We start from the raw sequence: 13,149 nt of genomic DNA on the forward strand, positions 1-13,149 counted from the left end.
ATTCTGGGTTCCAGTCAAGGGCCTTACAGTGAGCAGTTACTGTCTGGGTCCTCACCAACCTTACCTCTCTCTTGCCAGGACTACTTCCTATTACACTTCAAGCTCTTCCTTGCCAACCTTCTTAGTCAGGCCCCTCTCTCAGGCCTACTAGGTAAAGGCTTCCTTCCTGCCACCCTCTCTCAGTGGTGCCCCAGTATCGCTCCAGTGCTTTAAGTGTAGCCAAGCCCTACACTTTTTTTTTTTCTTTAAACAGCCACTAACCCGCTTTAGCACTAGAAGAGTCATGTATGAAGCAGGTCCTTTGGGACGTTCCAGAAGAAATGCATATTTGAATGGCAGATGAAAAAGCTACAGCAGTGCAGAGATAGTCACTGAGATTTACTATCATTAATATTAGGTTGTTATTCTCACAAAAGCTATTCTTTTATCAGTGTCTCAAGTCAAGTAAATACAACACAATCTCTCGCGGATTGTAAAAAGAGAGTTTGGTATATAGTGCTTTCTCTCCTGAAGAACTGTTAACCAAGAAGCCTCATTAACAGAATGACAGAGCAAGCCAGAGGTACTTCGCCAGACAGTCTTAGGATGTCCACACTACCACGTACGTTGGCAAAACTTGTGTCACTTCAGGGTATGAATATTTCATCCCTCCAAGCGACAGTTACACCAGCATAAGTGGTAGCATGTATAGCACTATGCTGGCGGGAGAGCTTCCCCTGCCAACATAGTTACAGCCACTCCTCGACAGGAGAGCTCTCTCCCGTCTGCATAGAGCAGCTACACAAGAGATCTTACAGCTGTGCCACTGTTAGCTCTCTAGAGTAGACAAAGCCTTAAAATTCTCTCTGCTGTTCCTATTCGGAAGAATTACCTAGGCTCCCTAGCAGATCTACAGTTAAGGCTGAATTGATATCTACCTTTAAAAACAGGAGTAAATTCCCTCTGTAACTCGAAGTCTTTAAATCACAATTTGAGAATTTCAGTAACTTAGCCAAAGGATATGGGTCTACAGGGGAGGGCGGGCAGGCAAAGTTCTGTGGCCTGCAATGTGCAGGAGATCAAAGTAGACTGTCATTATGGTCCCTTCTGGCCTTGAAGTCAGTCTAGTTCATATTTGATATAGTCTCCAAATTTAATACTTTTCAGAGGAAATTCCCCATAGCATCTTATTCATTGTTACTTTAATGCAAGGAATTGCTAAATTGTAGAAGATGAAGTATGTTAGATAAGCAGAAGGTCTTACTGCAAGAAGTAGATCCAAACTGAAATCACATAATGGATACACATTTCCCCAACATGAATAATTTAGGGTTTCTATTGCTTATAAATGCATTTTAATAGCACATGTATTATATTGCTTCAGTGCACTCAAATGGTCCTGAAAATAAGTGTATGCAGTATTGTTGAAGCTGTGTTGGAACCAGGCTATTAGAGGGACAAAGTGGGAGAGGTGTTAACCGGCCATTTCAGCTTGAAGGGTCCCTTGAAATGTGTTTACTTATGCTAAACACTCTGTTCCACCTTGTATGTAGGTGTGACCTGAAGAGCTCTGTGTAAGCTTGAAAGCTGGTCTCTCTAACCAAAAGAAATTGATCTAATAAACAATATTACCTCACCACCACCACCACCACCCTTTGCCTCTGGAAATAAGTAGTTTTGCAGATATGAAGAAACTTATTCCACTCTGGTTTGGTGTTGAGAGGACAGACTGAAAGGATAATCTGATATCAGGTATTCATGAGCTGTTCTATTTGCTTACACAAGTAGCAGATTCAGACTTCCTACACAGATATACATCTTAAGAGGTTGACTAATATCCTTCAAAACTAGCACAGGTAACTACAGTTTCATACTAAGGCTATGTTTACACTGCACTTTCATTGGTAAAACTTTTGTCGCTCAGGAGTATGAAAAAATAAATAAATAAACCATACACCCCTGACTGAAAAGTTTTACTGACAAAAAGTGCTGGTGTGGACAGCACTTTGGGCAGTTTTATTGAGTTGTCAGGAGAGCTCTCTCCTGTGAACAAAGAGCAGCTACACCGCATGCCTTACAGTGGCAAGGCTTTAGTGGCATGGCTGTGCTGCTGTAAGCTACACAATGTAGGCATAGCCTAAGTACAACATACATCATCATTTCAGGCAATAATGCTTGTTGTTCCTTGGACAGTAACAGTGTTCCACACTGCCATGTAGAAAACACATTCTATTAATTCCCTTTGCTACTAGCAGAAGAGTGATTTAGAGGCAATGAGCATCTGATGTCACTCAATAGCCACTTGTCAATTTAGTGATTCATGTTAGCATTAAACAGAATTTGCATAGATCTAGAGTTTGGCAATCATATGAACGGACTCAAGAGTGTCTTAAGGAAAATGAGATCTTCAGGATTTCAGACAGCTCTCCTAAACCATCTTTTACACAACAGAGGTCTAACTTCATTCTCATTCACTGAGCAGCACCTGAGCTCCAACTGGAGACAGCATGGAATATATACAAGTTAAAGGTTATATATACACACATTTTTAACCCAGTATTTGTGATACTGGTATTCATAATACCTGTGCTTGAGAAAATGCTCTCTTATGTTGCCATATGGGCTGAGACTGAACATGGATGAAAAGTATGCAGGTTTAAAAAAGCAGCTAAGTGAACTTTATGGGCTAAAACCAGAACAGATTATTCTTGTAGAAGTACACAGCTCTAATATAAAGAGCTTTTCTCAACACAACCAGAAAGTTTGGTTATCAGTGAGTGGGTTTTTGTGCACGTTTGAGATACCTGTCCCAGGATCCCCTATGTCAGCTCTGAGTCCTGTGCAAACGGATTTCTCCACTGGGCCATCAGCTAATGGAATGCTCAATGTAGACTAATTGCAAGACAAATTTTTCCATTCACAAAATGAGCCTGCATCCTAATCCGCAGTTTCATACTATACAAATCAGAGTAGCAAAAGGGTGGTCCAAGGAGGACACCACTAGGTTTTACATATAACAGAATGAAGGACCAGACTTCCAAAATGTAGGCCCATGAACAGGCATTCTAGAACCAGCACCATCATCACAGGTGCATGCTCTTTCACTGAAGAAGGGTTTGTTTACACTACACAGCTTTTAGCGACACAGCTATGTCACTACAGCTGTGCTGCTAAAAGTCGGGCAGTGTAGCCGCTGTTTGTTGGCTCTCCTGCCAACAAAAAACTTCCACCCCCAATGAGCGGCGTTTGTATTGTTGGAAGGAGAGCGGTCCTGCCGACAACACGCTGTTCACACTGGCACTGGTCGCGACAAAACTTGTGTCTTTTCGGACGGGGGGGTGGGGGGGGAACACCTCTGAAAGACAAAAGTTTTGTCATTCCATTGCCAGTGTAGACAGTCTTAGTTTTCAAAATAGTGTAAAATACCAATGAAAGATTAATGCTCTTATCTGTCTCCTTCAAACAAAGTACATAATACTGAATAAATAAAAGCAGTATTAAGGTGAATAGTAAGCATTGATGTGTATGTTAAAAAATCATTAAGAGGGAAAATACACTCCTAAATGTGTTCAGGTTACTAGTGAGTGGTAGCCTGAGTATCCAGTTTCTGAATGCTATTTAATACTGGAAATTAACTGTTTAACAGAACTGTGTTATCATTATGGATGAAAACTGATTTAGTCAGGATTTACTGACAAGTACTTTGTAACAAGCAATATTTAAGAGTAACACTAAATGCCAATTTAGATCAATAAAATGACAACATATTCCTGATTCCACCTTGTATCTTGACTGTCAAATGGCTTGGAGAACTACTAACTATTGCTTAGCACAGGGGTAGATAACCTATGGCACGGGTGCAGAAGGTGGCACGCGAGCTGATTTTCAGTGGCACTCACACTGCCTGGGTCCTGGCCACTGGTCCGGGGAACTCTACATTTTAAATAAAGCTTCTTAAACATTCTGAAACCTTATTTACTTTACATACAACAATAGTTTGGTTATATATTATAGACTTATAGAAAGAGATCTTCTAAAAAGGTTAAAATGTATTATTGGCACACGAAACCTTAAATTAGAGTGAATAAACGAAGACTTGGCACAGCACTTCTGAAAGGCTGCCGACCCCTGGCTTAGCATAATCATTTTTGTCCTGGGTGTGAGCTATTAAAAGATACATTAGAACACTTCTGTTAAGTCAGACTGATGTCACGTGTGCAGGATATTGAAACACACTCCACTTGTATAGGAGAGCTTGCACTAAGAGGAGAACTAAGTGGGATGCAACTGCAGTAACTGTTGTCCCATCTCCTATAAGGGAGGTGGTTTGTGGTGAAATCTGGAAGGCAAGTTATTCAGATTTGCAGTCTGTATTCTAAGAGACCAAGATCATTATTTAATACTAGATAATATCTCTGCCAATGCCAAGAAACACATGTACCTGTCAACCTAAAGTTTAAGATTTACATCCGATAAGATCATTTTCCAGGAAAACTGGTCTGATCCTGACACCTCCCAGTTTGAATTTGATGGTAAATGCATCTTAAAAACACCAAGAGAATTACTGGGAACAGTAGTGATACAGATCGGTCTCTGGAATCAGGAAAGAAACAACAGTGATGAGTAACGTTCATTAGACATGAAGTCTAATAGTTTTAATAACCGCAAACCTGTTTCTCAAACTAAACAGCACATCCTTGAAAACACCCTTATGAAATCATTTTTCAGATGAGTGTAGGTCAAGTGCACATTTGTATTCCTATCACTTGAACAAACCTTCATACTGACTTTACTTTCAGAATATAATTTGTTGAGATAATTACAACAATAAAATCAAATTCTGACAACTACCCCAAACCTCATTTTTTCTTTAGGCACTACCATACTTCAAACCCTGGTCAGAGAGTCTATTGGTTCTGGACACAAAAAGAATTAGTATTTTAACACTGAAGCAAGAGAACCTTTACAGTTACTTCTAACTTCACTTCAGATTCCACCTGGCAGAATCCATGTCTGATCACGGGGAGTCAAGGGCAAACAAACAATCTTAGTCACTATTTCATTGTCTCTTGAAACTCTTGAGAGAGAATATAGCAGAGTATTTGGAGTTTACAGAATTTTCTGCATTTTACTTAAAATTAAATCATGATTGCCTATTCAGCTAAATAGAAGTGAAACTAAGAGCATGCATGTGTCATTGTAGGACATGCAGAATATAGAAACCACTTATCTCGAAGACTGAGGCCAATCTGGTATCCAAACCAAAGTAAATGCCAGGATAACAGAAAGATGGGCAATAATTTAATATGCAAATTCCATAACAGAAAGTCTCAGTTTCATATATGATGATACCACCAATTAAAAGCTAATACATAATCTCATAAGATAGTGTAAACAAAATAAATCAAGCCATACAACTATCTGAAAGCCCTGCAAATATCTGAATTGGCAAAAATGAAACTATGAGGTAAGGACTTCTGTAAATTATTAATTCTAAAAGAAGCTGAAAAATTCTATAATGATATACTGTCAGCTGTGACTCGCAGATACAGTATGCAGCTAACCACATGAAAAAAACAGATCTAATTCCCCTGAGCTACGGCCAAAATGCCAACCTAAGCAAAATGTCTCTTGGAAACAGCTTCAAGGTCCTGGAGTTGAGACTTCAGATTAAAGAGAAAGTGTTAACTTTAGTTGATTATTGTAACATGATAAAAGTCTTCAACTTTACTACTTCTTGCACATCTTGTATTGCCATTTCACCCTTAACTGTAGCAACACTGAGGACACTGCCACACAACGATGTCCTGGTAAACAAAGGCAATTAAATCAATAAGATATAAATCAGTCTAGATGTGATATTAAATTGTAATTCAGTTTCTTTAGAGGATTATTTTAATCAACTACAATAAGAAACAAAATTGGTGGGTATATGTAAAAACAAGGTGTTAGGCATTAGCCAGGAGTATTCCCATCTACAATTCCCAATTTAAATCCTCAGAGCAAAACCACACAAATTCCTCAGTGTTTTAGCATGCCAACTCTCAATGCATTCCAGATCATGGACACTAGACTACATTCTCAGTTTATTACTAGAAAGATTAGCACAGGGAGACAAACTGTAGCCAGCTGGCTCAGACTGATGTTCAATTTTTATATTAACATGGAATCCAAGTAAGAAACTGAAAAGCTAAAGCTATTACACATTCAACATTCTAGTAAAACTATCAAGTTTTAAAAACACGGGAAATTTTTAATGATGCAGTTAGCCTGTGAAACTCATTGCCACTATAGGAAGGCCAAGAACTGAGTAGGATTTAAAAACAGAATGGGCATTGATATGGTAACAAGAACATCCAGAGTAATGCTAATGAAGATTAAAATTTTTAGAAGGGATGTAACACCTGCTTCAAAGCATAAAACATCCTCCTCTGAAGAGGGCTACGGTGTTGCTTCCTGTAATAGCAGGTTATTTTATTACAATTGTCAAGTAAGGAGTTACTTGCAACTTCCTCTGAAGGAGCTGGTACTGTCCACTATCAGATAATGACATTAGAGGGGAGACCACTGATACCATCCAGTATGGCTATTTCTATGCCTCTTTCCTGAGCAGCATGTTAGCATAATTTTTACTAACACCTTTTCACTTAGGGCATGGCTACACTTGCAGATGTAGAACGCTTTGAGTTAAACCCGCCTTCGTAGAGCGCAGTAGGGAAAGCGCTGCAGTCTGTCCACACTGACCGCTTCAAGCGCACTGGTGTGGCCACATTTGCAGTCCTTGCAGTGGTAGTGGGAGCGGTGCATTATGGACAGCTATCCCAGAATGCAAGCGACTGCAACATGCTTTTCAAATGGGGGGATGGGATGGGGTGGAGTGTGTATGTGGGGGGGAGAGAGAGGGTTTTTGGGGGGGCTGAGAGCATGTCAGCATGCTGTCTTGTAAGCAGCAGATAAGCAGCCGGCTGTCAGAAACAGAGCTTTCAAACGGCATAACCGCATTCCTACAACGAGTTCAAAACAATGAGAAGAGTGGCTACTTGACTTAAGGGGATTATGGGACGTTTCCAGAGGCTGATCAGAGTGCAGTAATGCAACACCCCGTCCACACTGATGTGCCGGCGCTCTAGCGGGGACGCAGCAAACGTTGTTCCATTCACTGGGGTGGAGTACCAGCAGCGCTCTAGCCACGGAGTCAGAGCGCTCTACGTGCCTTGCCAGTGTGGACGGGGAGTGAGCTAGTGTGCCCCGGGGCTCCTTTACTGTGCTGTAACTTGCAAGTGTAGCCAAGCCCTTAGAGCAGTTCCCCACCTTTGCCCCTTTCCTCAGTTATTTTAAAATGCAGTAACTTGATATTTTGTTTTACAAACTAATCATGGCTCTTCAAGTTCTGTCCATCTCATGCAGAGTTACTCGTTTCCAGGGCTGCATTACTTGCAGCAAGCCATCAGTTAAAAACACTGAAAAATAAAGCATTCCACAAGAGTTAGGAGTGGTTGTTAGACTACCAAAATGAAGTGAGGGAACCTAACACCATCCTCCAGTGACGTCTGAAGGATAATTTCTGCAGAACATCTAAAACCAGGCAAATTAGTGATTTTGGTATTCTGCTCCACTTAACTCTCCCCTCCTCAATTATTTTCTCTCAGCTCCTTCAGGGCTTTTGTAATTCCACATCCCTCTTTCAATATATTTACAGGCATACTTCCCAGGCGTGTCACTTCTCTACTCTAATACAGTCTTTCCCTGTTGCTACTTTCATTGCTCCAGTAAGTTGCTTCTTCTGTGCTCTTGTTTTACCCATCCTATGTTTGACCCAAGAAGCAGAAACTAATCCCCCTTGACTTCCCACTGTATTCTCATAGTTATAATTTACTTTGACCTAGTTAATGTTTCAAGTGACCATTCTGCTGCAGCACCAGAAGCTATTTCCTAGCACAGAGGATGCCTGCAGCTGAAGTAGCACTATCAGAGCTCCAGCAGGGAGACAAAGTTGTAGATAAGAGAACAAATGCATTTCCAACAGAAAGAGATATGGTAGTTTTAGGTAAGGAATACATATCACCATACTGACTGCAGGAAAGGCCTTTCAGACCCCTGGAAAGGTTAATTGTGTGGATCCCAAGTTATCGTTCAAGAAAAGGCCATCTTTAGCAAACCACCTAAAAGTAGACATTTTTCTTACGACAGTTGATTCTGCTGGAAAATGGATGACACTCAGTTGCTATGTAAGGTAAGGGGAAGTTGTACATACAACCACCAGATGTTATTTTTAAGAGAGTGGGGACATCTGCTCAAGAGGTAGTTATTGCTGTCTATCCTTTTGTTGTCTTTTCACATGATCACCTTTTCTGTTAGGGTATCATACAGTGGTTCCCTTTAAATGATGGCTTGAGGAAAATCTTAACATTTTAAGTAAGTCTTTAAAACGGTGTTTCCTTAAGGTGTAGTGCGGTGGTGCACATAGTCAAGCCTCAATTTTTCTCATCTCTTATGTTATGTTTGTGGAGATACACTTGAGTCACATTTTTCCAGAGTTCGCAAAGAGCCTGAAACAATAGCTTTAAGGTGTGAATTGCTCCATTCATTTTAAAGGGCTTCCATTCAAATCCAAAACAGTTTAAATATCAGCATTGTAACTTAACTAACAGCTTATCAAAGCACATAAAAAAAGCAAATGTTATACCATGAAGATTTCCACAACCACTCATTTTGAAGCCAGAAGTGGATGGGCTTGGGAGACACCACCACACCTTCTCCCTTCCCCCCTCCGCCCCATCCAAGAAGCAGCCCAGCAGGATATCTAAGATGCACTAAAGGAAAGCCAAGCCAGAGGAGCTCATAGGTGTTCTCCTGTGGTTGGGGGGAGAGGAGGAGGAGAGTATTTCCACTTCAACATGTTCTGTATTGTATCAGAGGGGTGGCCGTGTTAGTCTAGATCTGTAAAAAGCAACAGAGTCCTATGGCACCTTATAGACTAACAGACATTTTCTGAATGAAGTACAATGGTGATGTCTATTAAAGAATGTCAGACATCATAGTAAAAAAAAAGTCAGTTCTTGCTTCCACCTAATAGAAGCAAGGGGGAGGGATAGCTCAGTGGTTTGAGCATTGGCCTGCTAAACCCAGGGTTGTGAGTTCAGCCCTTGAGGGGGCCATTTAGGGAACTGGGGTAAAAATCTGTCTGGGGATTGGTCCAGCTTTGAGCAGCAGGTTGGACTAGATACCTCCTGAGGTCCCTTCCAACCCTATGAATCTCTTAATATTTGGGGGGAAGGATAGCTCAGTGGTTTGAGCATTGGCCTGCTAAACCCAGGGTTGTGAGTTCAATCCTTGAGGAGGACCACTTAGGGATCTGGGGCAAAAATCAGTACTTGGTCCTGCTAGTGAAGGCAGGGGGCTGGACTCGATGACCTTTCACAGTCCCGTCTGGTTCTATGAGATAGGTCTCTCTCTAATGATATCACCACACACATTCTGCAGAAATAAGCAGATGTTTTCTTGGTGATTTTTCAGTCATTCCATTTAATATGGATTTTAAAAAGGAATAACCATGAGTTTTCAGTAAACAAAATTTATTTTCCCTGATCAGTGCTTTGCAACTCCCTAAACTGATAAGTCAGCAAAACATGCATGTTTATCATTGGCAGGCATACCAATGCTAACTAAGAACCAAGACTATTGCTCAGATCTAAACTAAAGCTGGAACTGTAGTTGACTCAGTCTGCCCTCATAATCCCTGGCTAAAGGTATAACCACTATGGCCAATGATCAAGTTGCACTGTCCGAAGCGTGAAGTACTTTTTTCTTCCCTAATGTCCTCACTTCCATTTAATTCTTTATGCTATTTGAAAAGCAAGTGGTTTAATTCTCTTTGGAAAGAGTCCATGCCTGCAGCCCTGCACTCATGAGAAACCTACAGTAGGAAAAGTCAGTATGAGTGAGCAAAAAGCTGATAAGGAAAAGTTTCCATTTAAAGCGTACAAGGAATTATGGTGAACAGAACGAAAAGTGAAGAAATATCTTGATAATTTCCTTTAACTTTGGACCTCATGACATGTTAATTTTCCATAACTTTCATGTCATTTTCAACTTTTTCCTCTATGAGAAAAGTTATTCTGTACATTTGTTTATATTTTAATGAAGCCAGTGACTCCACTATTCCAGGCACAGACTATTAACACAGCAACAGGCTACCTGGCAGAGGAATGTGACTTATAATCATGCTTATATGGTTACCACACCCTGAGAATACCAGTAATGAAACAACTTTGATAGCTGCAGCTTCCACTGGACTCTAGCAATAAAAACATTTTTCAACTGCAATAGCCAAAGATCACCTTCAAGGTTGAAACCTCTACTCCCATACAGATTGCTACATATAGTTAACGAGATTTCATGCACTCTTTCCATACATATTTTCTAAAGTGAAAAGTTGTATATGGCTCTAAGTAGTTCCATATATATATTACAATAGCTCCAAGAAGCCCCATTTAAGATCAGGCCCATTGTTCTACAAACTGTACCAACACTATGATCCTACCTGAAAAAGCTAATATCTTAAGATGAGAAGTGAAATGAAGATGTGAGGCAGGGAAGTGAGAATGGAAGAGGTTTGAAATATCTCCATTTTATAATCACAAATAAAGAACCAGCTAACACTGTATCCCCCTCAAGCCATCATTAGTTGACATTTCTTATTTAATTTTAAGTAGAAGTGCATCCTGAAGAGAAAGCACATATCCTTTACAGGGTACTTAAAGCTGAGACAGAAGTTGAGCCTTGTTCCAGGCCAACTTTTAACTACAAAAAGCAGAACACAAACAAGAAATAAGTTACTCTAAAAGATACAAATCTTAAAAGAACACTAAATCACATTTCAGTATGTACAGATGACACCAAGTTATGCTTAGGTATGTGAAACTAGGCCAAAGACCTTCCAAAAGGTCTGAGCCAATAAAACAAACCAAAAAACTAAAATTAGTGGCATTTATGCCTAGGGAAACTTACACTTTGGTTACTGCAGAGGTCTAACTTCTCTGCCAATTAAGACTGACCCTTATTTGTGCCGTCTGAGCTTTCTTGAAAAATATCAAATAGAATTAAGAAGAGAGTAAGTATAAACAAAATTTACCAAAAAATTAAGGAAATGAAAGTGAAAGAGTTAAACAAAATATGAAAAGGAAGTGTAGAATGCAAATAGTTTTGTAGGAACTTTGCATAGCCCAACTTATAAATCAAAGAACCGTACTGCCACATTTACAGCCAATCCAGGTGGTAAAAAAATTTGCTTACATTTTTTTTTTGCATCAGTATAACATACCTCCAATAGATTAAAGTTTTTGCTTTCTGTGTTCATACATGTCAAATTATACTATTGAAACAATATACTGATAGGCCAAATTACAACTGAGAAGCAACATTTTACACAAGCTAGCTTTAAACTCGTTGCACTGCTGAGATGGCAACATTTAATCACATCTAGGAAACACAGGACCCAGTGCACATTTTTTCTACTTTCTGTTTTATATTTATGTTAGCCAATCTCATAAATCACTGAGGTGATAACATATGAGAAAAGAGCAAAAAGTCCTCGACAATATGATAAAGAGTAGCATAAAAAAATAGAATTTCTACACTCCCAATTTCATGAAGCAGCATTTCCAAAGTCACTTTCAGTATCGATAAAGGAGGATAACAGTATATTTGTCAAGTATCAGAGGGGTAGCCGTGTTAGTCTGGTTCTGTAGAAGCAGCAAAGAATCCTGTGGCACCTTATAGACTAACAGATGTTTTGCAGCATGAGCTTTCGTGGGTGAACACCCACTTCTTCGGATGCAAGTGAACAACAGGAGATCAAGTTCGCCTGGTGTCCAGAAGAAATTAAGTTTCTTAAGTTACTAAAGTAGTGTGATAGTTTGTGTACTAGAACTGCTGGAACCAGTGAGGTCACAGTGTACTCAAGATGTTGAGGATCTCTGTCTGGCCTTGTTCATCTCCCCTACATTGTACCAGACCAAATTCCGAGTGGTGCTACCTGCTAAGGACAGCGTGCCCCAAGCTGTACGGAGACACAGCCACCTAAGGATGCTTCTCCAAATCAAGTCCACCTCACAAAACACCCTAGAGACAAAGTCTTTCACCCAGTCAGCCATGCAGAGCCCCCACCCCCCGCCAAGAGAGCCGGTGGCGGCCAGGGGCTGGCAGGCACCAGTGCTCTGAAAGAAGCGGGGAGCCGATCGGCCTGGGAGCAGCAGAGCAGGTAACGCGGGGCTCACATGCTGGCCAGGTCCGGGACCCCTCACAACCCCCCCTCCTCCGGCGCAGCTGGCGAGTCACTGCCGCCGCGGGCGAGCGAGTGCCCAGGGCGACGTTACTGGAAGCTCGAAGGAGGGACGAGCCTCACCGCCCCCCGCAGCCTCCCGCAAAGGGGAGGGGGCGGGGCCCGGCCCCCCCAGACCGAGCTCCGGCCGCCCGGGCTCTCGGAGGGGAGCGAGCGCCGCCGGAGGTTTCCGGGGTACGGCGCATCTCCCGGGACCGGCTCCCGGCCCCGGGCGGGGTGAGGCCAGGGGGCGCCCGGGCTCGTACCTGCCCACGGTCTGGTTGGCCAGCAGCCTCATGCGGTTGAACTGCTTCTTCATGGCGGCGGCTCCTGTCTCTGCGCCTCCCGGGAAACGCTGCGGCCAGACCCGGCCTCGTCCCTGCTCCCCGCGGCAGCTCTAACACTGAGCGCCGCTGCCCCACCGCACACCCAGCCGGCCGTCCCCCACCGGAAGCCACCGCCACTTCCGGCTCCGCCTTCCCCGTGAGGAGCGAGTCACGTGGGCGCCGGCGTCATGTGACCCCGTCGCCTGCCCGGTGGACAACATCCGGGCCCCGAGGAAGGGAGCGGGCGAAGAGACCCGGATGGGGGTCACCTAGCGGGGCGGTTGCCCTGTGCCCAGAGGCCCGGATGTTGCGTCACGCGGTGACCGGGGAGCCATTTGGTGCCCCTTCGAGCTGGGGCCGCAGTGTCCTGCCCAGGAGCCGGGGCAGCCTGAGCCCCGCCTAGGGCAGCGCGCCGAGCCCTGCGGGCGGGGCCAGGTGCCTTGGCGTCCGGCCCGCTCCTCCGCCAAGGAGCAGGGGGAGCCGCAGAGGGGTCACTTACCCCAGCCTGTGGGGCGGGGCAGC

General features: G+C 42.7%; 1 protein-coding gene across 5 annotated transcripts in view; it reads right to left on the reverse strand.

Moving 5' to 3' along the window:
- ARHGAP17 (Rho GTPase activating protein 17) overlaps window positions 1-13,148 on the reverse strand; it is a 65,694-nt gene extending 52,546 nt beyond the window's left edge. For 2 of the 5 annotated variants that reach the window (XM_039490544.1, XM_039490540.1), the window contains exon 1: window positions 12,568-12,764. In XM_039490544.1, coding sequence (XP_039346478.1) covers window positions 12,568-12,620 — 53 coding nt within the window. In that variant the 5' untranslated portion in view covers window positions 12,621-12,764. Of the gene's footprint in view, window positions 1-12,567; window positions 12,766-13,126 lie in introns of those variants that run through there. The other 3 variants (XM_039490543.1, XM_039490542.1, XM_039490546.1) reach the window with 2 other exon arrangements.
- Window position 13,149: the final 1 nt, after the last annotated feature.

Source organism: Mauremys reevesii, linkage group 10, assembly GCF_016161935.1.
Source record: "Mauremys reevesii isolate NIE-2019 linkage group 10, ASM1616193v1, whole genome shotgun sequence".
Taxonomy (NCBI): Eukaryota; Metazoa; Chordata; order Testudines; family Geoemydidae; genus Mauremys; species Mauremys reevesii.